The 25,044-nt window shown below is 43.5% G+C and overlaps 1 protein-coding gene, 1 long non-coding RNA gene and 1 pseudogene across 5 annotated transcripts; all 3 read right to left on the bottom strand.

Moving 5' to 3' along the window:
• Window positions 1-1,217: 1,217 nt before the first annotated feature.
• On the bottom strand, window positions 1,218-3,262 carry LOC120709769 (F-box protein SKIP23-like). Its single transcript, XM_039995423.1, has 2 exons — window positions 2,086-3,262; window positions 1,218-1,330 (listed from the first exon to the last, which is right to left on the bottom strand). Exons 1-2 carry the CDS (start codon window positions 3,260-3,262, stop codon window positions 1,218-1,220), a joined length of 1,290 nt encoding a protein of 429 aa, XP_039851357.1.
• Window positions 3,263-7,660: 4,398 nt separating this feature from the next.
• On the bottom strand, window positions 7,661-8,753 carry LOC120710578 (annotated as a pseudogene).
• Window positions 8,754-15,863: 7,110 nt separating this feature from the next.
• On the bottom strand, window positions 15,864-19,188 carry LOC120706839. Of its 4 annotated transcripts, none has more exons than XR_005688459.1 (6): window positions 18,931-19,178; window positions 18,798-18,850; window positions 17,218-17,277; window positions 16,949-17,008; window positions 16,403-16,506; window positions 15,864-16,147 (listed from the first exon to the last, which is right to left on the bottom strand). It is a non-coding gene; the product is annotated as an uncharacterized LOC120706839 (long non-coding RNA). The 4 variants fall into 4 exon arrangements; XR_005688460.1 differs by having other exon boundaries at window positions 15,864-16,097; XR_005688458.1 differs by lacking the exon at window positions 15,864-16,147 and adding an exon at window positions 18,089-18,161 and having other exon boundaries at window positions 16,149-16,506; window positions 18,931-19,188.
• Between the last annotated feature and the right edge of the window lie 5,856 nt (window positions 19,189-25,044).

Here is a 25,044-nt window from a genome sequence, read left to right as displayed (position 1 = left end):
AAAATTTTGAAAAAGTATGGATGCCAAACTCTCCGAAGAGTGTCAAAGATAAAAGATACTTAAAGAAGTACGGAATTCAAATTCTACAAGAAAGGGGTTGAATTTAAGAAGTCACACAAAGGGACAAATATGCTACATAGCCATGTTCAATAGCTTGTCATGTGGAGTGTTGCTAAGCAAGTCAACCCAACCCTTGGTTAGTATGAAAATACATTAGAAAGAATGTATTTTGCAATGGAACCAAAGTTGAAGTGTTTTGGAAGTAATAAGAATTTATTTGAGGGATTCAAGGTTTGGAAGAAGTACTGAATCAACCTAACAACCCTAAACTCTAAACCCTAGGTTTGACATTTCAGCAAAAATAGGTTACTTTTAGTCCAAGTAAAGTGTCATTATATTGGATAACTTTGGACGAAAAGTACCCCATTTCAAATCTAGTTGAATGAACTATGCAAATATGTCATTTGTTCTCATGAAAAAGTGTAGTAACATAGTCAGATCTAAATTCAAACAGGGGTCGTTTGAAAGAGCTTAACTGAATATTCAGAAAGACAGCATGAACACTATTTGTTCATAGAAAGTTTTGAAAAGGTTAGAGACCAAACTAGCAAAAGTGAACAAAAATTATAGATAGATGTAGGAGTTGAAACTTTTGTTTTATCCGATTTCATAGTTTAGTAACAAAATTTGGAGATCATTGAACCCAAAGATGGCCAGTTTGAATAGAAGTACTCAAAACTAATATGAGGCAGAAGAAATGGATGGAGATCATTGGACCCAAAGATCATTGGACCCATTCGCTTATCTTCCTCCTTTCTTCTTTTGTGGAGCAGAAGTGGGTGGCAGGCGCGGGTGGGTAGCAGCAGCCCGACTCGGGCCTGATTGCGGCAGACCAGGGGCAAGGGCGGCAATTCAGAAATACATCGACCTGCATGTGGGCCCAGGGGCATGGGAGACGTAGGAAATGGCATGAATCGATGTATTCAGGAGTTGTAATGGCACAACTCTAATTAGGTGAATTATAATCGTAGATCCCCAAATTTGAATATTTGTAATGGTACCAACCCAATAACCCTAAAAAATACGTTCACCTCAAGAATATCATTGTCAAGAAACAAATCTACAAAGTCCATTACACATCATGAAATGAAAGATAAGCTGACACTAACATCTGAGCACAGTAATTGTTGAAAACTAGGGAAAAGACTACAGGAATCTCAAGTATTGAACTTAACAGCACGGGCGTTGACTTCTGCTACAGGTTCAGGCGCGTCTGTCACTTTGGGAGCTGCTTCTGCTTGTGATTTTTCCTCGTGCTTTCGAATCGCACCTGAAATTGCGAAGAGGCAGATTGAGCACCTTGTTCCCATAGAAATGTTGCGCTATAATAGAATACGATAAAATGAACTCCTGCAAGCTTAATTAGTAAGATCTATGGCCGGTCGTCAAGCAAACAACAAGTATGCCCTAAAGAAAACAGTAATATGAAATTATGTGCAAGGTCTATCCATTTAGTATTAGTAACCAGAATAAAATAAGTTTTTCAACAAAATAAGATGATAATTTACATGGTCGAATAAATCATAGAAATGTAGAGCGAACCTAGCAATCACTACAAAAAACTTGTTATAATCTGTGACGCTTAATTCATGACGATATCTTGAAAACGTCATGATGTCCTGGAAGAATCTGTGACGGTTTTCAGATATCGTCAGGGATTGAGCGTCACATATTAACATAGTGAATTTATGGTTTGACATATAGCAAGCCCTGTCACAATTTTACTATTGCCACGCCTGGTCTTGACCTAGTACGATGCCATACATTGTATGTAGTGCAGGAAATTAAATTACCAAAAAAAATGAACATAAAAGAAGAGAACTGGGCATTTATAATGGGTGTGCAGAGCTATGTCAGTTAAGGTTTAGTTTCAACACAGTTTGAGAGCTAATAACCAAATGTAGCATATCAAATCATTTTCATAATCACCACTACTTATTGCCATGAGCCAAAATTAAAACATGCAAATTAAACTGACTGCCCTAAAAACATAAACCTTTGAACAAACATCATCAGCGTACGTACCTCCCTTCCAGAGATTAGGTCGAATCCAACCCAGAGCTTCAGAGCCAAGCATCTTTTCGCTGAAAGGCTTCATCACTTTCGATGCACTGGCAGCAACATCAGCGATCTCCAATCGATGGGCCAAGTCGAATGGATCCCCATACAACGGCTCCGAGAAGTAGATGATGTTCTTCTTGTACTTGGACACACTTGTTCCGCTGAAGCTTTCACTGAAATTCTTGGACACGAACAGTGTCAGATCACCGACGTCCTTCACCCTGGTCCACTCCGGCGCACGGTCAAGGAGGTTGCACTTGTAGATCATGCTTCTGTAGGCGAACTCCTGCGTCTCATGGAACGTGCTCACCATGGCGCCGACCATGTGCAGCTCACCGTCTGATTCCAGGTAGCTGCGGTGGCAGAGCCCAGCAGGTGGTGACAGCGATGGCAACGGCGTTGCGGTTGGAGTTGCATCGGCGGCGCCGTTGCTGCTGAAGATTGAGATTTCTCCAGTGACGTCGATAGCCAGGAACTTGTCTTGGCAGTGGACGATGGAGGCCACGGAGCATTCCAGCTTGGTGTCGAGCAGCGTCCACGCGCTGTCCACCCCGGCCCGGCAGAACGCGACCTCCGTGGAGGACGCGAGCACGGCCACGGCCACGCACTCGCGGCCGGCGTCAGGCGGCGCGGAGAGCACGATCTCGTGGAAGAAGACGCCCCTCATCTCTTCCAGCTTGATGGCGTTGGCTGCAAGCGCGTTGCCGGAACGGAGGAACCACCGGCCGCGGACCTTGGACACGCGTTCCCATGAGCTCGCCGCCGCGACATGTTCGTCCGCCGGCGGGAGGTCGACGCGGGCGCCGGTGAAGGGATTCAGCAGCGTCACGGACGCCGCCTCGTCCATCAGCGCCAGCCATCCGCAGGACGAGCCGCACGGCACCTTGCCGCGCGCGTCGGGGAGCGTCAGGGAGAAGGCCTTCTCCTCCGAGACGCAGTAGAAGCTGACGGTGCCCGAGTCGGGGTCCAACGGGAGCAGCAGGAGCGGCCCGAAGGTCGCGAACGGCACGGCGGCGCGCCACGGCGAGCACGCGGACCGGAAGGACGCTGCGTCGTGGCCGGACGCGAGACGCCTCCCGATGGACTGGAGGAGATCCCTCGGCATCGAGCTCCAGTCCGGCAGAGGCTGCCGCTGAGCCATGGAGGACAGCTGAGATGGCGACATCAACTATGGATGATCGCGCAAGAAATGGTTGTCTAGTGTGTCGATGGTCGATGGATTTTTGGAGAAGAGGAGATGGGGATCGAAAGCATTTCAAAATGAACAGATGCATCCAGGGCACTTTTAGCAAGAAACGGCTGAGGGTGAAATGGCCAACACGTGAATGTGTGAAATCCAAATGAAACGAGGAAGAAGCCAAGCCTGGAGTAATCTTTCCGTTTTGCAAATGCAAAGAGAGGAAGTCATTGAATGTAGTGTCATTAAGACATGCCTGAGATACAGCACGCATATTTGGCAAGGTGCTCAGAAAGGCCAAAACAAATCGCTTTGCTTTTGACCTATTCGCAGATCTTTTATTTCTTGATACTACTAGGATAGCATGAATCGTTGCATACTTGCATGCACCTGGCCATGGCCTGAAGAACCGTCTAGGCTAACACAGTGCCAGAAACTGCCAGTTTGTCTGGCACACTACGTTACTACGTTTATTTCTGAAAGGTAGCCAGTGCTTGATAACATATAACATGTATGTTTTTGCAGTGATGAGGCAAATAAAGGCACCTTTAAAGCATGAGATAAGGCCAAAGGGTTTGTTCACTCCTTTGCCCTTTGCCGGCCAGCTTAATACCCCCTATTCTCCCTTGATCCGGAACTGCGTATTCACCAATATCCACTACTACAAAAACAATTTGTAGGAACACCTAATTGTTTTTAGGAACAGATAAAAATGACTTGTAGCTACAAATGCAGCAGGTTCACTGTAGCAATAGACACGTCTCTGAAAATGCATTTTTAGAGGCGGATCACCCCTCACCCGCTCCTACAAATGATTTTCAAAATTATTCTAGAATTCGTTTAATTCAAAAAATAGCAAAACACATAAAAAAAGTGAAATTTGTACCATGAGCCTATTGTGATCTATAGAACTAGAAAAATATTAAAAGCATATTTTGGTGTATATAGTGATTATGAGTGTGGAAACCACAAAGTAAGCCTTGAGTTGTATGAGAGAGTAGAGTGAGTAAGTATACGGTAAAACTGTAGCACCCTGTTCCTAAAATTGCTAGGGATTAGTAACTATGTGAAATTGAGAATAATTGCATCACAGATGAAGCTATTTTGCTAAGGATAGAAAATTGAGATTCTTACAACAGGGCATGATGTTTCGTCATCCGCATTGAGGGAAACTTTCATAAAAGAATACCCCACCACCTCCGACGCCAATGAGCACTACCCTCCTCCCACCCCTTCCCTCCTCCACATCCCCTTCTCTTCAAAACCATCTAGCCTCCGCCCATTCTAGCTTTGCCCCCGATGCCCGCCTATGTCCCGAGCGCCTCGGTGTCACCTCCGACGCTGGTGGGGGACTGCCCTATCCTATTCCTCCCCTCACCCTCACCCTCCCCCTCCACTAGATGTCCTTGCCACCAGCACCGCCCAACTGGCATCCTCCACCACCCACCTGACAATGCCCTCGCCGCCCACAGCCTGCAACCACCGCCGATCCTGCAGCCTCCTGAAGCATTCCCTTTAGATCCAACAGACACCAATCCCCTCGCCCAACTCGAAACCCTGAAACCCAAACTCAAACCCGAATGGAGCTCGCCGGAGAAGATGTGGTACCCTCGAGAGGAGGAGGAGGTTGTCAGAGAAGAAGGTGCTCGCTCAGCATAGAGTTACTTCCTTCTCATGTTTTCTTAATTTCTGGAAGTTTCTTCTCACGATAGTTACTTTCTCAAGTATGCTAATGGAAATACAGTAGGGCTCTTGATTTATCCTTAAACCGAGGGGTCTCTCCACGTAGCTTTAAGGTTTCTGAAAAACAAAAGCTAGAAATGTGGTGGCCTAACCCCACCAATTAACCTATAAATGAAGTATCTTGCCACAATGTGAATCATGCGACATCGTGGACCTCCATCTTATCTTATCTTATTATTACTAATTGGAGGCTCCTTCCGAAGCCTCTAGGTGATGCCACCTAGGATCCTAGGTGGACAGTCTAAAAAAAATAGAGAAATCCTATAAATTCTCATAAAAATCGGAAACATCTGGCATTAATTCGGCAACTAATCATAATAGCCATTGGATCTGTTATCTTTTTATAATAAATTATCCACATTTGCCATTATGATAATAGACTAAAGTAACCCCTACAAATGTATCTAAATTACCCACCCCTTTCATTATAAAAAGATAATCTAAAGGAACCCCCTAATCTTCATTAAATTACCCACTTATGCCATTATAAAATAATATAAAATAACCCCCTAAAATTTTCATATATATTATTCAATGATATCATAATAAAAATTTAAAATAAATCCCAAATCTGAATCATAATCTTACTGTAACTAACTGGAGGCTACTTTTGAAGCTTCTAGGTGAAGCCACATAGTATCCTAGGTGGACAGTTTAAAAAATAGAGAAATTCTATAAATTCTCACAAAATCAGAAATATTTGGCCATCAATTCGGCAACTCTAATCATAACGCCATTGGATCTGTTATACAATGATATCATAATAAAAAGTTAAAATAAACCCCAAACCTGAATCAAAATTTACTGTTACTAATTGGAGGCTTCTTTTGAAGCCTCCAGGTGAAGCCACCTAGGATCCTAGGTGGAAAGTCCAAAAAAATAGAGAAATTCTACAAATTCTCGTAAAAATAAAAAAAATGTGGCCATCAATTCAGCAACTCTAACCATAATAGCCATTGAATTTTTTTTATCTTTTTTCTAATAAACTACCCACATTTGCCATTATAAAAATAGACTAGAGTAACCCATACATATGTATCTAAATTACCTACCTCTGCTATTATAAAAAATAATCTAAAGTAACCCCTAATCTTCATGTAAATTAACCACTTGTGCCATTATAAAATAATATCAAATAACCCCCTAAATTTTTGTAGATATTATCCAATGATATCAGAATAAAAAGTTAAAATAAACCCCAAAGCTGTAGAAAAATTATATTATTATAATAAAATCTTAAATATAAAATTCTAAATTACTTTTTCTATCATTATTAGTATATTATTTGTATTATTATTTATATAAAAATACTAACCACAATGTGTGTGTCACCATATATTCATGTATAAGAGAAGAGATAAGAATATCAATTTTCATATTGTTCACGTAGCTCAAACAAAGTGTTCAATTAAATACATATCAAACATATATGGATGTATGATGTGAAGTGAGAAAAAATTATTAGTAACTAAACCTATCACATTTATTACAATTACATTATGATAAATATGTATCTTTACAGTACTGGATTAGAATATTTAATTGGTTAAAGAGAGCGTGAGATAGGTAATTATTAGATATCTCTAACTAGCCCGTGCGAGAGCACGGGTTGATAGGCTAGTGTCCTTAATACAGATGCATACCATATTTATCTCTGATCATCAAGTGGGCATCATATGTTGAAATGTGAATTTATATTTCCTTTGACCTTTTCTTTACCATATTCATCACTCACAATCGAAAAAATGAATAAAAATATTACTATGATATTAATGAAAATATCGTTCCATAATAAATAATCCTACTGTATTTTAACTAACGAATTAAGAGCTCGGCCGCCTCCACTAGGTCAGACTAAATAAGGGCCATCATATATATCCAGCTATCCTACACAAATGTTGTCACCTGGATCTAACTAAAAAAGAGGCTTTATTTGCTGCCACTGTAGCTAAAGAACGATTTAACTAACCAATGCGTTGCAGCCTAGGCCCAAGTAATTAATCGATGAATTACTGGCTAGGCTTTGCTTTTAGCTAGTCGTCGTCATTGTCCTCCTACTCATCGTCGGCCTCTCCCACACGGCCGCCACACCCGTATACGCGATCCACTTGTTTCTCACTCCATGATGACACCCATTACGCACACCTGTTTTATCCGTATGTTATTTTTATTTTAAAACATGCTGGTAAATCGCAATAATCTCTCTCTCTCTCATATATATATATATTCTCATATATGTATATATATATAGTCTCGATTACTCCTGCTAATGGGGCGGGGCTTGACGGGTTTTTTGGGTGGGTTTTAATACGGGTACTATTGGATGGGTGGAAATGAGTGATACTATGAAGCAGGTTGGGGCGGGTTAGGTTGACGACACAAACGGGTTGGGACGCTATGGTAGTAGATCGGCGCGTAAGTCGCATATCATCTTCCGTCGTGACTTCGGGTTGGGGCGGGTTGGGGCATTGGGCCGACGGGGTGGGTCGGGGCGGGTGGTAGTTAGGACTCTTGAAATATGGGTAGGGACGGATTTGAGGCGGGTTCAACTGCATTAGCAGGCGTAGTCTCGATCGGCCTCATCATTCACATGCATGATGAAATGAGGGGGGCACCTAGCTAGCAAGTGAGGTTGCTCCCCGGGTCCACGCCGAACTGGCTGCAGTACTGCACGTAGAAGCGCACCCGCGCTGCCATCTCGGCGGTGTTCTTCCCGCCGGGCTGGCACTCGCCGCCGCCGTTGATGGCCCTGATGGTGGCGCCGAACCCCTGGGGCATGACCCGCTGCACGTTGGTCATCCAGAACCAGAACGCCGACTTGAAGGACAGCACGGGGTCCTGCGCCACCCTGTCCGGGTCCCTCAGCCCGTCGAAGCCGAGGCTGCTCCCCGCCGCCCCGTAGTACGTTGAAGTTCCACGACAGCTGCAGCGGGCCCCGCCCGAAGTACCCCTGCCCTGGGTAGCACGGCCACTGCGTGTCGCCCGAGACGCAGTAGTTCGAGCTCGGGTCCTCCTCGTTGATGTGGCACATATCTGCAGCAAAATTAGCAACAAATTCATAGCTAACTCGCATGCACTACTACAAAAACGAATGTTTCAGTTCTGCATTTTTTTTCTAAATGAAGAAAGTTTTTTTAATTAGTAATGAAGTTTTGGCTGATGCAACTACTGCAACAATATAATCCCTTGCTAGCACAAATAATATATTTCAGTATTAGTTCTGCATTTTAGTCGTGATGATGCATGATGCCTGCAGCAACTTACATCCGGTCTCGTGCGTGACGTGCGCGAAGAAGGCGGCGATCTCACGCTTGCCGTCGGCCTCCGAGCCGTCGCGCGCGAACCCCGGGTACGCGCCGGCAGCCTCCAGGAAGGCGCCCAGCGTGTAGAAGCCGAGGCCCTCGCACCATGTCCCGGCGTGGGACTTGATGCCGTTCAAGAACGAGCTGGTGACGACGCTCGCCACGGACGCGCCGGTGCCGGCGCCGCCGCCCCCCGACGACCCCTGGCACGGGCCCGACTGGCACCCCTCGCCGCAGTAGGCGCCGGTGGTGCCGCAGAAGCCGTACTTGCTGCAGCAGACGCCTGGCTGGCAGCCGCAGTTTTGCGCGGCCGCGGGGCCGGCGGCGATGAGGAGTGTCGCCGCCAGGCCAACGGCCAAGACCGCGGCTAGGATCGTGGTCGCCGGCGTTGGTGAGTTTGCCATGCTGGTGGGTAGGAGCTTCAGTTGCTTGTAATTAAGCTCTATGCTTTCAGGTAATTGAGCGTGGCAATGGCATGCTGGCCCTGGTGGATCTTTATAGGGATCGAGAGACCAATCAGGCTGCAGGCGTGCATCTCTCGATGTGGACGATCCATTGTTAATTATGGTAGCCTCAGTTTGAAATAACTTAATCAGGAACATCAGTCAGTACGTACCTCGTGGAGGAAAAACCAAGAACAACGTACCTGCCTTAAGCTGAAAGCCTGAAACATATATATACTGGATTTGGATCGCTGCCGTGCAGGACTACTTGGTGGAAATCCGCATCCTAAATTCCTAATGGTAGACGTTCCTTTCCACACTCGGCTATAGAAACGCGAAGTTTACAACAAAGGCAAAATTTGACAAATCTTATGTCAAAAAAATGTTAACACGTCTATTTTTTTTAAAAAAAAAGCACCGAGAAAAGTTTTGTTAGGCATATATTTTTTTCAATAAAATCACGGTTATATATTAATAAAGAAAAAGTATTACAACAAACGACAACACAAACACACACAACGATGATAGCGACTAACAAGACAAACCACCAGAATAACACAATTCAAGTATAAGATACCTCTGTATCAAGTATTAACAATAATGAAGTGTCACTTGCACAAGCATAACAGCACCTGCATACGGGAGGAGGGATTCTTCATAGATAGCATTGCCTTCAAGGAGGGTATGATATGATGTTCACAGACGCCCCACCATTGCACTTGCAACACTGGCTAGAGATCCAGCCTTAGGTTCCTCAACCAAGAGAATCCTAAGAGATGGAAAACCTCATGATAATGCCTCTAATGAGAAACATGGTGCCAAAGACATCACTAATGTCAGCAACGGTGTAAGGAACATAGCCCCATTTAAGCCATTGTTTGTGATTTTGGTGATTGAGTGACAACATAATCAATGGGACTAATGAGTTTGTGAGATCACACTTGTAGGCGTTATTAGGTCCCATGGATATGAGTCAACACATCTAATTCATCGTCGAGACGCAATGTCCAATCCATCGTCAAGACGCCATGTCCAATCCACCATCAAGATGACAAGTCCAATCCGTTGTTGTAGAGGTGTCAAAGTATAGTGAAAATCCCGAGATAGAAGATATTTGAAGTATCCAAAAGATCGCCGCGCATATTGGACGAGAAGTTGCAGATTGAGCTACACCGGTTAAACCGATGGCCCCACCATCAGTGCATCCGATGGTTGTCGAAAGATCCGAAGCCCTATGCATCGGCGCAATTTGGTGCGCCAACTGAGCCAAGTGAGGAAATCTCAGTGGCACCGGTTGAACCGACGAGATCAAGACGAGCATCGGTACATTCAACGTACTATGTTCCATAGACGATGTAAAATGCGGAGGAGCCACGCCTTCAACACCGGTTGAACCGGCGATGCATCGGAGCATCCCATCGGTGCAATGACGTCAGCTGAAGAAGGAGGTCCAATGGCTAGTTCAGATGCTGTGAGTGACCGGTTTAACCGACACCCAGTCATCGGTTAAACCGATGGTTCCGCAGACAATGCGTCAGAAGCTCAACGGCTACTTTAGGTCTGAGAGTAACCGGATGAACCGACGCCACCCATGCAGAGGCATCGGTTCATTCGATGGTTTGCTGATTTCAGCTATCCGTTAGAGCAACGGCTCCAAGACATGGTGGCCTATATATACGCCTCACCCCGGCCTTTTTGAGGTTGCTGGAGACTAGAGAGACCCCATACACATTGAAGAACACCTCCAAGCCAACCCAAGTGCATATTGATCATATCCTTAGGTTTTAGCACTAGCTTTGTAAGTGTGAGTGCTAAATTAGCTCTTGAGAGAGTGAACAAGCAAGGTTGTGATCCTTGTGGCTGGTTTTAGAGTGAACCAAATTTATATTTCAGTGGGCCGGCCTCCTTGGAGCATTGGTGGCTAGCTGGCACATCAACGACCATCCGGCTTGGTGTGGAGCGGCGTCGACAATATTGTGCGGGGACGGAGACCCCTCCTTCGTGGGCAAGCTTCCTTAGTGAAGATCGGGATCAAGGTGACCGTGATTGTGTTCACGGAAGAGACTTGATTGCTGGGAAGCGATACTCTTCGTGAGTACTTCAACAACGTGGATGTAGGGGCGACTTTGTGGCACTCCGAACCACGGGATAAATCCTCGTGTCGAGAATTTGTTTTCTCTCATCCCTCCTCTTTAAGCTTCCGCATTTCATATTGCAATCTTTGTGCATTTACTTTCATAGAGTAGTATCTTGATTTTGGGATGAGGGTTTCACACTAGAAGAACCATAGTTTCACATCTAGATAGGTTATTTAGTTTAAGTTTTTGTGCAAACTAGTTGGAGCCAAATGTTAAGGTTTTAGAGTGCCTAATTCACCCCCTTCCCCTCTTAGACTAGAGCACCCGATCACTTTCAAACGGTAAGGTGACAAGCAAGGCTTACACCTGAAAACCCCCCATAATCCACACCCCCACATGTAGGAGACCCGGCTTTACCGCACCAAGCTAGCCCTCACCAAGCAAGATTAGCTGCCCAAGCAACATATGCAGCCTACACACACGTAATTATATAGTCTACAAATCAGAACACAAGACGGTTAATCGGCAATCCTCTACACAACGCCTTCCAAACATTGTATGTTGGTGTCAATAATACTAGGTGATTCCCTTCGCGTTGCTGCGGGACTTGAGACATAAAAGGAAGATTATTTTAGCTAAATAAATGATTAATGACAAAATAGCACTCGTAAATTATGAGACATAATTTTCTTTCTATTTCTTTATACTTTTTTCTTTTTCTCTCTCATTTTATTTGTTCCTGTTTATTTTCTTACCTTTTCCTTTTCTTCTTTCTTTTTCTTCTTTTTTTCCCTTTTCCCTTTAATCTTTATCCTTGTATTCTTATTATTACATTATTCTTTGTTTACCTCTTTTCCTCCCTATCAAAAAACCATAAAAAAGGAGATTGAAAACCAAACACCTTGAAGATGAGCGTAAATACCACCAAAGACCTTTATCTCTTTTTTCTAGATGCTGCTCTGGTTGGGGAGCGAACAACGGGCATGGAGATTGCAACCCTGCAGCACAGCGACAACGTTGCCGAAGATGAAGTCGACGGTGCCCTTAGCTACAGTCGCGCCGAGTAGGAAAGAGCATGCCGGAGGTGGAGTGGAGTTATTTAAACTCGATTGTAGGGACGATGTTTGGGTTTCTTTATATTGCAGTGATAGCCTTTGATTTTCTTCAACTCCTTTCAGGTGTGTTTGTTGTGGTGGAGGAATTATTTGTGCTAGAATTGATGACTTACAATAGTGACTTGCGGTTGTGCATAGAAAATCGGTAGAATGCATAAATAGAAGGTCCTAGTGGATGATGACGTGGATAGCTTGCATGTTGAGAGAAATAGACTTAATGACTATTAGTGGGGACTAACTTTATAGGTTTTATTCAGGTGTGTTTGTTGTGGTGGAGGAATCATTTGTGCTAGAATTGATGACTTACAATATCGACTTGCGGTTGTGAACAGAAAATTGGTAGAAGGCATAAATAGAAGATCCTTGTGAATGATGACGTGGATTGCTTGCATGTTGAGAGAAATAGAGCTAATGACTGTTATTGGGGACTAACTTTATAGATTTTATAGATTCACTACTACTAGCAATGGCCCAAAAATGACATTTGTAGGGGCGGGTCATCTCCTCGCCCGCGCCTAAAATAATTTTTTAAATTATGTTGAAATTTTTTTCAACTCAAAAAATAACAAAACACATAAAAAAGAGTAAAATTTGTACCATAAGTCTATTCTGATCTATAGAACTAGAAAAATATATCAAAACCATATTTCAGTGTATATAGTGAGTATGAGTGTGGAAAGCACAATGTGAAATTTGAGTTGTATGAGATAGTAGTATGAGCGAGTTATACATTATGATTTCACACACTTAACCATTATATACACCTTAGCAAAAAAACCATTATAATGCTAAAATATGGTTTTGATATTTTCTTAAGTTCTACATGTCAAAGTAAGCTTATGATAAAAATTTCACTTTTTATGTGTTTTGCTATATGTTTTTATTTAAATAAAATTTTAGAATAAAAAATTATTTATAGAGGTGGGTGGGGGTGGTAGCAAGTGGTGGTGATCCGCATGCAGAGCGAAGATGCAAGCCTATTGGCTGGAGCAAGTCGGGTCAGGATTGCCGAATGTACCCGTCGGGCCCGCCGCTCCACTACATCTCATCCCCACCTTTCTATGTTCCTTATATCTTCCTTCTCCCCCATCTTCTCTCTCCCCCTGCCGCCTCCTGAGTCCTGCCCACTATGGGTGTGTTTAGATCCGTGAAAAGCTGGTAAAAAAGGTCACATCGGATACTGTAATATACTGTAGCACTTTTCATTTGTTTGTGGTATATATTGTCCTACTATAGGCTAACTAAGCTCAAAAGATTCATCTCGCAACGTACATCAAAACTATGCAATTAGTTTTTTTATTTACCTACATTTAGTACTCTATGCATGAGTTATTTGTTATATTTAATGTTTCCATATGATTTCGATGTGATGAAAAATTTGTAAAATTTGAGGGAAGTGAATACAGCCTATACCGCGCCGCCGTCCCTGCTGCTTCTCCGCTCGCCCCTGCCTGCCGCGCGTGCCGGCTTGCCTGGCCACTGTCGAATCACGGGCCTTGCGCCCACCAGCTCCACCGGCTGCTCGATGGACCCGTGAATGTCTGGCGCAGGGGCGGGGGTGCAGCTCCGACCAACCTGGTGCGGCAGCCCGGCCCTTGCCTGCCGCACGTGCCGGCCTAGTTCGAAAGGCGCTAGCGGCTCGAGGCCGACGCGCAACCAGGGTTAACCGAACCATCGGTAACCGGTCAAACCGGTCCGGACCGGTTCCGGTTCGGTCCGGTATGAAACCGATCAAAATTTAAAATTTAAATTTGAATTCAAAAAATGAAAAAATTCCAAAAAATTCCTAAAAATATTTCAAGGTGCAAAGAATCTAATGGTGTTAAATTTTCTCAAAAATTCGTTCATTTAGTATGGTTTGCGGAATTTGTAAGTTAAATAAAAAAAGCGTGCATACGAAATTATACAAATACAATATAAAAGTAGTATAAAAAAGGGTTGGAGGGTTCATTTAGACTAAAATATGTTATACAAATATTTATTTAGTATACTTTGTGGGCATTTCAATTTAAACCAAAAAGAAAAAAATTTGAATTTGACCGGTTACCAGTCAAACCGGCCGGTATACCGGTCTAACCGACCGGTATACCGGTCGGAACCGGTTGAACGTGTGCGTTTGAATTCAAATTTGAATTCCACCGGTTCCGACCGGTAACCGGCCAAACCGGACCGGTATACCGGAACCGGAGGCCGGCGGTTACCGGTCACCGGTCGGGATTCAAAACCCTGTGCGCAACTAGACCAGGAGGCCGCCTCGGCCTTTAACGCTGCTCCAGAAGAAGGAAGCGAAGAGGGCGCCGGAGAGCAACGGCAGTCAGCGGTGGCTGTGGCAGCGGCGCGCCCATGATGCATAGAGGCGGTGGCGCTTGGCACAGCTCGGACGTGGGGAACGGTGACGGCGACGGCGCAATCAAGGGAGGCACGTGCACCCTGCTGCTGGTATTTTTTATTTGTTTTTAATTCAATCTGGAGGGGCCGGTCGCAGCGTGACCCGCCTCTGAAAATCCATCTCTAGGGTCGGGTGAGGGCATAATCCGCCCCTACAAATGTATTTCTAGGGGCTGGTGAGGGCGTGGCCCGCCCCTCGAAAAAAAATCAGCTGTGGGTACATTATCCGTTCCTGCAAATAGCATTTTTTGCTGAAAAAACAAGATCGGATGCGGTATCCATCTCTAAAAATGCTATTTCATCCATCCCAACAAATCTTTTTTATAACAGTGTATTAAGGTCTCTTTAAATGTGATTTATGAACTGGACCGTGAACAAACTATAAAGATTGAACTATAAAGATGAGTATCTTGTGACTTGCGTTTTATGTTGTTGTTTTATAGGACTTTAGGACTTATCAATCACCATCAGAAGTTACGCACTGTTCCAACTATTTCAGAAATTTTCTGACTATTTTAATCCACCTTCGCTCCGTTCCAACTCCATATCATTTGCAACATCCTAAAATATCTGTTTCTATTAATGGCATTTTTAAATTGGCCGATAGCATGACTTACACAGAATGCAGAGGAATATGACAAATTGATTTGCGCACGTCAATCAGAATGAAGAAGGTGGGATCCGGGATCAATTAATTTCAAGTGGTGCTAGGTTTTTAAAGTTTTCACAAGTATTGTTGGACCCATTTTTATTTGAACGCTTGAGATGCTTGTATTTTAGTATATAGACGGAGTATAGTTCTCTTGATTGCGCAGGTGCACCTGACTTCCATATATAGCTAGGATACGCTGGCATTGTTTAGGTGCATCCATCCGGCCCTCTCCAAGAAGGCTACTACATTAACTGCTAGGGATGTGCACAACATATAGTTCGTTCAAAAGAAAATGCGCACACAGCATATACAAAAAGAACAATCGAGCAACGCACGCATGCCAACAATATGATGATGGGCGGCGGCCATGGCGGCCGCTTGAACTCAGACTAGTGGATTGCGCGCGTTACGCGCGCGCATAATTCCTTTGTAATCTTACTGGTAATTATTATGGTAGTAGTAGATGTTTTGAAGTGCAGAGAAATTAAAAATAGTATGTAAATTTTATAAGATCTGATAGGAAAATGGATAAAGGAATGTCAGAGTTAAAGTTTTATAAATTTCTATATTTTTTCCAGGTGTAACCTAATAAGATCGTAACGGGTCAGTTCGTACAAAACAGCCCAGATAGCATATGTAGCCTAAGTATTAAAGAGGACTCACACTCAAGTAGAAAATGTAACCCAAATGTCAAGGAGTACAGAGATATTGTAAGCAGTTTGGGGAGCGCAAGAAGTATTTGAAATCGTCAAAGAGTTAAATTATTGCCATCATTTTTGTCAGACCCGGGGCAGTCCCAAGCCAAATATGACATCTGTTTTTTTGCTTTAGAAAGCACAGTAACTGCATGAAACAAGATAGTTAACAGCATATTGGAAATAGGATGTCTTTATACTGAAACAGGTCTGAAATCCTAAGGACATTAGTTGTTCAAAATACGCAAACATTAACACAAGGTTTCTCACTGAAGTAGTGATCGTCCAAGATCTAACACGACACAAATAATTTATATTAGGGAATTTAACATTGATAGGAACTACTGGCTTCAACAGCATACGGTTATTCTGATTACGATCGCCTACAAATTAACAGGAAATATGTGAATCGATAGAGATGGCAATGCTGGATCTGCATGTAAATTACAGTGGCATTAAACAGTGAGGAAAATCTGGAAAAGACGCAAGACCACATGATACGTGACTGGAGTAAATTGCAGAACACATGCTTGTTAGAGGTAATCTAAGAGAGGGGAAAGATAAAAACTGTTTAGAAAGCCAAGCAAACATATAGTTCAGCTGAAATATCAGATCTGAGAATATTAATAGAAGGTTTCTTAGTTTTCCTTTTGAATTAGGAATTGCAACTTTGTCGAACTGTGTGTACCTGGTTGCTGATTTCGAATTGTGAGCGAAGATGCTAGCTTCTCAGTGTTGCATGCCGAGTTCACACTGGAGGAGAGGAGTTCTTGAGGAGGTAAAAGCTATAGCCTGCAAAGCCGACTGCTCATAAGCCACAGCAAAAGAGGTAGTAACAGTACTAAAAAAATAACGATGGCGAGGTATAACAAGCTCTAGTTGAGGTAATGCCAATTCAACTCCGCACAATATATCGCCGTCAGATCCAATCTCGGTTATCAGAGAGGTATATGGCAGGCAGTAATGTCTAGACAAGATAGCAAGAAAAATCTATGGAGCTCCCACCGGATGGAATCATATTGTATACACGCAGGCAGCGATCTAAGATAGTTACTGGACAAATTAAAACACACGTGTACCAAGAAAATCATCAATTTGTTGTACCAATAATATGCAATATAGTATTTAAGAGGACAAATAGCTCTATAAATATTTTTTTAGCTCGATGTAAGGACAGCATTGTCGAAATCATAATTCTGAAATTAACAACTATTAAGCATTTAGAGTGATGTACCTGAATATTTAAACTGGAGCCAAGTCACAAACGAGATAAGAATACTTCAGCAGCTGGAACCTACCAGAAATTCATAGAAAAAAAAACTAATTAGTAACCACCAAGTATTGAGGGACAAAACTAAATAGATGGCACAGAAACAGTTATAATAGGTGGCACAGAAACAGTTATATTACCCGTAATAATTGTTTATCCATGAAAATATGGTAATATAAAAGTCATCACTACATATACAATCTTATCCACAAGAAGCATTTAGAGTGATGTACCTGATTAATTATAGTAGATCCAAATCACTAAGGAGATGAGAATACTTTAGCAGTTGGAACCTACCAGAATTTCAGGTAAAAACTAATTAGTAACCACCAAGTATTGAGGAACAAAACTGATAGTTAACACAGATACAGTTATATCATCCATATTAATTGTGTAGTCATAAAAATGTGGTAATATAAAAGGCATCACTACATATACAATCTTATCCACAAGACCACCTGGCATTTATAAGCCTAATCAGGTTAACCTCGTCAATCCAGTCAATAAAAAGTCATAGTTTTCGAGAAAGGGGAAAGAAAGTGGCTGTAGCTTTCGAGAAAGGAGGAGAAGGGGAAACAATACTTTTATGTTAGTTAAGGCAAAATAACCTTTTTTCTTAAAATTTTTTGCACTATCATATAGGCATGTAGGCGGGCCCTTTAATTGTTGAGTTCACGGTCCATTTAGCATGGGTGTTTCCTGATTCTCTCTTTCCCAAACTTTCTTCTCTTTTTTATTCAACTACTATTGTTCTACTTTTTCTTTCTCGTTTTGTTTTCCTTTACCTTTTTCTATTCTATAATCCTCCCACAGATGTTTTCTTCTTTGGATGTAGTCTTCCCTTTACTATAATTCGTGTCATTAATATGTATTTCTGTTATTGTTGCTTTTTTTATTCTTGGTGCTTACAACAATTTATCTGGAACATCATCCCTATTGCTCTAAACGATTTTTATATTTTATCACAACTCTTTCTGGGATTTTATTAGATGCAGTATGGTCCGCCACCAAATTTCAGATTTTTTTTAAATAAATTGGGTATTATTAAAAGTATAAAACTATTAATTAATTAAGAAAAAATATTTTAAAGAATAAAAGCATTACCATTTTATTTCATATTTGCGTATGATCACAGCATGTATCCATGTGTACTCATATATATATAACTTCTTCTCTCCTGCAATATAAAAATATTATTTACCACACGTGAAATGGTAATGAAGACATGAAGTGAAGGCCATACTAGATTAGTGAATGACGCGCGCCACCGCGCGCGTTCCTGTTTGGCCTGTATAAATGTGGTTTTATTTTGTGTAGCACAATAGGATTTAGTTGATAGTGAATAGTAAAAGTTCTTTCGTAAGCAAAAGAGAAAGTGAGATATGCGCTCATCTTGCAGACTTTGTACCCGTGTGTTTTTTTTCCTATAGAACTATTTGATATATATTGATGGGCAGATTCTGTTTCATCCAATGGTCTTATAATTTCTAGAATACGCATGCACACTGGAAAAGTATTTGGGCCAGTGGAAGCATCTGGCAAGAGTAGTGGTTTTATTACAATTTAAATAATCTTCATTTTAAGCAGCTCAGGAACTACTGGGGACAAAGAGGGTTGATGAGCTAAACAGCTAGAGTGTGTAGGTGGAGTTGACCATGTCAGATAGCAGAATTTGGTAGCTTGAATTTGATAGCCAGATATCTGAACTACGTCGAATCGAAAAATATGCAAAAGTTAAATCGCGGGGCACAACTCATAGATTAAAAATGTAGATCTAACTGCTTTGATTTTTTTTTTGTTTCAGGTAACTCACCTTGGTACAGATGAGATTCAACCGAAGCGTGTTGACAAAGCTCTAAACCAGCGCTGAAATGCATAGCACTGGAAACATTAGTGAATGTATACAAACTAAACATACAAAGCTTTAGTTTAGAAGAGGAACAAACCAGTAAACCCGAGAACAAGAATGTCTGCGCTCCGCCGCCGCCACCTGTGTGCGCGGGCCTGCGTGCCGCCGCCCCTGTTGCCTGCCCTGGCTCCTTGTCTTGCGGGGAGTGGAGCAGGGTGGCGGTGAGCATAAAGCGTCCGCCAACCGCCGACTGCTTGAGGGAGTCGAGTTGCGAGGCGCATTGGGCTCAATGGCGTCAAGAAACCCCATCTGCGGACACCGATGTTGGGGGCATCGAGCGTGGTGACGGCGGCGTAGATCTAGGCACTGGAACCCAAGCGCCGCTAGATGCGGCGATGACTGCGCAGTGAGCTGGTACCGGAGTTGGCCGCCGCCGAGGACTCCGCGTTGCCGCCGTAGTCGGGCCGGGCCAACGGCCTCGATCTCACGCCAGTGCTGAATGAGTGATGGCGACCGAAGCTCGGCCATGGAGCTGCAGACCAAGACAGGAGCAGAAGGTGGGAGAGAGTAAAAGAGGCCGTCTGCAATTTCTCCCCTAGCAGTAGGAAGTTTCTTGGCAGCTGCCTTTTATTAACTTCCGTGGTTTTGAAACAATAGTATATAGTATGAAGAGGACGCGGAGCAAAAGGAAGAGAGAAGGGAAGAGAAGTTTCCTGGAAAGGCATGCTGTGTGAAACAAGAGACCAGAAACGAGACTCGGCGGGCAGACGCTGTGATGTGAAAAGACGAGGCGGTGGTGGGCGTCCGCTGCAGTGTGAAAGCAAGAAAATCGATGCGGCAGCCGCTGTGCGGTGAAAAAGCTGCGCGGACGCTGGGAATCGATCTTCACCATCAGATAGAAATCGTAGGGGCGGTAAGTTTTTTTACTGACGTGGATACGCTCAAAGCCCACGGAGCCGAGGGGGAATAATATATAGAAATATAGTATGAAGAGGACGCGGAGCAAAAGGAAGAGAGAAGGGAAGAGAAGTTTCCTGGAAAGGCATGCTGTGTGAAACGAGAGACCAGAAACGAGACTCGGCGGGCAGGCGCTGTGATGTGAAAAGACGAGGCGGTGGTGGGCGTCCGCTGCAGTGTGAAAGCAAGAAAATCGATGCGGCAGCCGCTGTGCGGTGAAAAAGCTGCGCGGACGCTGGGAATCGATCTTCACCATCAAATAGAAATCGTAGGAGCGGTAAGTTTTTTTACTGACGTGGATACGCTCAAAGCCCACGGAGCCGAGGGGAATAATATATAGAAATATAGTATGAAGAGGACGCGGAACAAAAGGAAGAGAGAAGGGAAGAGAAGTTTCCTGGAAAGGCATGCTGTGTGAAACGAGAGACCAGAAACGAGACTCGGCGGGCAGGCGCTGTGATGTGAAAAGACGAGGCGGTGGTGGGCGTCCGCTGCAGTGTGAAAGCAAGAAAATCGATGCGGCAGCCGCTGTGCAGGTGAAAAAGCTGCGCGGACGCTGGGAATCGATCTTCACCATCAGATAGAAATCGTAGGGGCGGTAAGTTTTTTTACTGACGTGGATACGCTCAAAGCCCACGGAGCCGAGGGGGAATAATATATAGAAACGCGGCGGCGGCGATTCTGCTCGCCGTGCTACTCGGAAACCTCGCCATCTCCGCAAGCTGTAAGCGCACCACGCATTTCATGACGAGTGTTTGTGAAATTTCTCTAGCCCGTCTTGTCGCCAAATTCACCGGTAGTTCTGTTGACAGCTAAATTTTGCACTAGTCGAGGCCGACCGGTCTGTACAGTCCGAGTAGAATTATGATTTTTGTAAAGAGTCCTCATATAATCCTACTCGTGAAGGGGTAAGTCTTCCCCGGCCTATAAATATAAAGGCTAAAGCCGATTGAGGTTATTCCCAATCGAATCAATACAAAAATTGCATTACTTTTTATCTCTCAAATCCTATCCTTTTCTAACCCTAGATATCTTCCTTCCTTCGTCTCGACGGCGTTTGAAGACATTCTGAGTGGTCTGCCGATCTCAGAGCAACCCTAGCACGAACAGGGTCCCTCCCGATCTCACTATTCTAGGCTTTCAGCGAAGCCTCGCCTGAACCGGTCAGACCGGCCTGCCCAGGGGTTCGTGGGTGTTGATCGTTTTGACGATCGTTTGCGCGTAATAGCGCATTCGAGTGTGTTGGCGCGATTTTGTGTCAACATACTTTTTGGCGACTCCGCTGGGGAATAGATTAATCTGGTTTAAAACCGATCTAATCTAGCTTCTCTAAGAAAATGGGTACTCATGGTGAAATCCACAACGATAACGTTATCAAAGCGACCATGGAGGAGCTCACCGAAGAGGAGTGCAAGGCCTACCTCATCACTGAAGAGCACCTGAGGGAGCACTTCCTTCAGGGATTCAAGAAGGAGAGAGGGGGTCTATTCAAGAGGGTCGGGGAGTTCGTGATGCCATCGTTCAAGTTAAACCAAGACAAGGTCGAGGTACTTTCTAATGATCCCTCCGAATTAGGTAAGCACTTCTTTCTCATGGTAGATTCGAAAATATCTGCTGCACAAGTAGCCGCGGGAGAGACTTTGGCTGGGCTTAACGATGAGATTGCAGCGCTAAAAAAGGGTAAAACTGTCGAGCGTGGCGCTCAATTCTCAGACGCAGATTCGGCTGGCACATCTGTTACCCAAGATCAATTCTATGGGACACTGCCGAATTCGTTTCCAGGGCAAACACCACTGCTATCTACTGTTCACATGCCACCGGTCCCACCGGTCTCGTCGACCGGTCAGACCGGTGCAGGCGATCAGACCTGTTATACGACCGGTCATACCGGTCTGACTGGGCATTACCCAGTGTCCTCTGCACCACACGCTTCTATCCCTAGTTCGATTGCCCCTAGCCGAACTAATGAGATAGTAATCCACATAGGGCCCCATGCTACGTCACCGCAGGGAGCTGGACCTCACCGAGGACTGATTCCTAATACTAACATGGCTTACACCGGACCTACCGCACAACGTTTTTCATCCTCTTCATATACTTCGGCCAGTGGTGCTTATCAGGCCGATTTCAATAGATTTAAAGAGGATTTGGCTGGTGTAATTAAATCTAAACTTGGGATTGATATGGGTGGGTCGCGTTTATATCAAAAGCCATATCCTCCTGAGTTTGATTTTATGTCATATCCTGCTGGTTGGCACGTTCCCGAATTTGTTAAATTCAATGGTGAAGATTCTCGTACGACTTGGGAGCATGTTAGCCAATATGTCTTGCAATTGGGAGAAGCGGGTCTTAATGATGCTTTGCGGGTTCGCTTGTTTTCTTTGTCTTTGACCGGAACCGCTTTCTCTTGGTTTTCCTCGCTTGCGCCGGGATCTATTTTAAATTAGAATCAATTAGAGCGCAAATTTCATGATCACTTCTATAGTGGGGAAGCCGAAGTTCGATTGCTAGATTTGACATCGGTTAAACAAAACCGAGATGAATCGGTTTTAGATTACTTCCAAAGACTTAAAGCTTTAAAAAATCGGTGTTTTAATTCATCTCTTTCGGAAAAGGATTTGGCGGATTTGACGTTTAATGGCTTGTGTTCTTATTTGAAGGAGAAATTTGAAAGTTTTGATTTCATTACGGTTAATCATTTGCAAATGCGAGCTATTGGCACCGAATTTAAGTACAAGAATTCTGAAGATTCCTTCAAGCCTCATCGGTCCAACACGCATGTTGTTGAGAATGATTCCGACTGTTCGGACAATGAGGAAAAGGGAGTGTACACCGCTGAATTTGTTTGGCCATCAAAGGACAAACCTTCTACGTGTCCTTCGCTTAAGCCGGTTCAAAAGAATCGGCAAAATGAGATGAAATTTACTTTTGATGTTTCCAAATGCGATAGGATTTTTGATGAATTACTTAAACATGGAAACATTCGTTTGTCTCATACTATACCACCGCCAGAAGAGCAAAAAAGGAATGCATATTGTAAATGGCATAATTATTTCTCGCATGCTACTAATGATTGTAATATTTTCCGTCGACAGATCCAATCGGCTGTAGATGAAAGACGATTGGTGCTTTCTGAGATGCAAGTAGACATGACTCCCTTCCCTGTCCACACTTTGGAACTGAATAATCCAAAGGTTCTCCTTCGGCCGGAGCAAGCCGAAGGGGCTCAAGGGAAGAATGTGGTGATCGGAGTTCCGGGGCCGATGAATGCAAATGACAAAATTCTGGCCCAAGAAGTCGTTGCTGAGAAGACTCCTAATGGGAAACCGACTTTGAGGATATAAAATAAAAGATCGGGTTGCCTCCCGCAAAGCGCTTCATTTAAAGTCATAGAACTCGACTTTCTCACATACCTTCTAATTGATGCGAAGCCATGGTCCTTCATGTGAGAAACCGAAGTGTCCATGCAGCTTGATGTCGCCTCTTGTAATCCATCGTGGTTTGCTTGCAACATATTCATTTGTCGAAAGTCGACCACTTGTGTCTTCATTTGCCAATGTCATTGTGGTTCTTCCTTTGCTCCAAGCCTCTGAATTTTATCATGTACTCTTGATGAAAGCATCGCCCAAGCTCCCCTTCATTGTTGTCATCGTTATCTTCTCTATCTTGTTCTCATCGCGTTGCTCCTGCCTCTTCTTCATGGAATCTCTCATGTATACTCAACAGAACATATACCAAAATATAGATCTATTGAAATGTTTATGAAATTACCTTTCCAACGAGTGGTCATTCATCTAAAACCGAGTCCAAACGAGAGAGTTATGACCGTTTTACTTTAGCGCTGCGTGCTGTCCAGAAAATTTCAGAGTGCACGACATTCGATGTTTTGGCCATAACTTCTTGTACAAAACTTCGATCGACTTCATTCTTGATCCGTTGGAACCAGAACTTCATGGGGCTTTTTAATATCCAAAAATATGCCGCTATTTGCTTCTGAGGTCGAGCTGGACATTGATGAGAATAATATCTTCTTGTGAATTCATTCGAAGATGTCAATGATCTCGATCATGTGGTCTTTGGAGCATAGTGTCGTGCGTCCCTAGGCTTCAAGGTCAGCATCATTGATTACCAGAAAATATCGCGGCTTCAATAATGTGTCTTCTCTGTTGTTCTTGCTTTATCCAAGGTGTCGGGATTAGAAGATGCTCATGTGCTTCGTGTTGATGATCCGAACGGTTTCCTTCCTTGATAGCATCACTCGATTAGAAGTATATCGAGCATCCCACTGGAGAAGATAGGTGGTGTCATGGTTCTTCTAATCTTGTTGTCTTCAGCTTTGGTTAACTTCAAATCATCATCTTTTGTGTACACAGCCTTCCAATCATCCTTTGACATCATCATCACCTTCTTCGTCGGTTGCTACTGCCTCTGTCCTCGTTGAATTCCCCTTCATCCAGAGCAGAGAATGTACCAAACTTCAAATCCATTGCAAGGTGCATCAAATTATCTTTCCAACAAGTGGTTATTCGCCCCGATTGGACTCCGGATAAAGAAGTTATGCTTGTTTTATTACGGCGCTGCAATCTGTCCACAGGGATTTCAGAACGCGCAGCGTTGATAGATTTTATCATACCTCTTCACACCGATCTCCAAAGTTGATGGTTCTTGATCCGTTGGAAAGAAGACTTGATGGAGATTCAAAATAATCTATTATTTGATCATGGTACTTCTCTGATCTTGGATGAAAAACTCATCACAACAGTAACACTTCATAGATGATAATGATCGCACGATTTTCTTCGCGGGCATGCTTCATACCTATTGCTTGAACAAATAATTCTTCCCAAAAACATCAGTCTTTAAAATCAATTGACACGGCGGCGTACCTTATTTATCATCTTTTTCTTTGGGGAGTGGGGACTCGATAGCGGATGCTGGGCCACTAACAAAAGTTATCACCTACCACTAAAGAGTGAATCTTGATGTTGTTGACGTCATGTCGATGTGGACGTTGTCGATGTTCCATATCGAGGTTCCTCGATCATCTTGTTGCCGATTGTTGAAATTTGTTGAAGTGGACTATGGACTTCTCGAAGTCCAAGTTTGGTGTCTAGCTTTTTCCACCTGCTTTCAAGGACACAAACAAGAAAACAAGGGTATATGCAATAATAAAAATTAGGGTTAGTCCAAAAACTAGATAGATCACCCTAGGGTTCGAGTTGCCAATCCCCGGCAACGGCGCCAGAAAAGCTTG

Source organism: Panicum virgatum, chromosome 5K (genome assembly GCF_016808335.1).
Source record: "Panicum virgatum strain AP13 chromosome 5K, P.virgatum_v5, whole genome shotgun sequence".
NCBI lineage: Eukaryota > Viridiplantae > Streptophyta > Magnoliopsida > Poales > Poaceae > Panicum > Panicum virgatum.
Note: the sequence above shows the minus strand (reverse complement) of the source record. Positions and strands in the feature narration are given on the sequence as shown.

Coding starts and splice junctions, on each gene's coding strand:
- LOC120709769 (XM_039995423.1), bottom strand. CDS start 3,262: ATGGCTCAGCGGCAGCCTCTGCCGGACTGGAGCTCGATGCCGAGGGAT. Junction 1,331..2,085: donor ACCTAATCTCTGGAAGGGAG/GTACGTACGCTG, acceptor TCGCAATTTCAG/GTGCGATTCGAAAGCACGAG.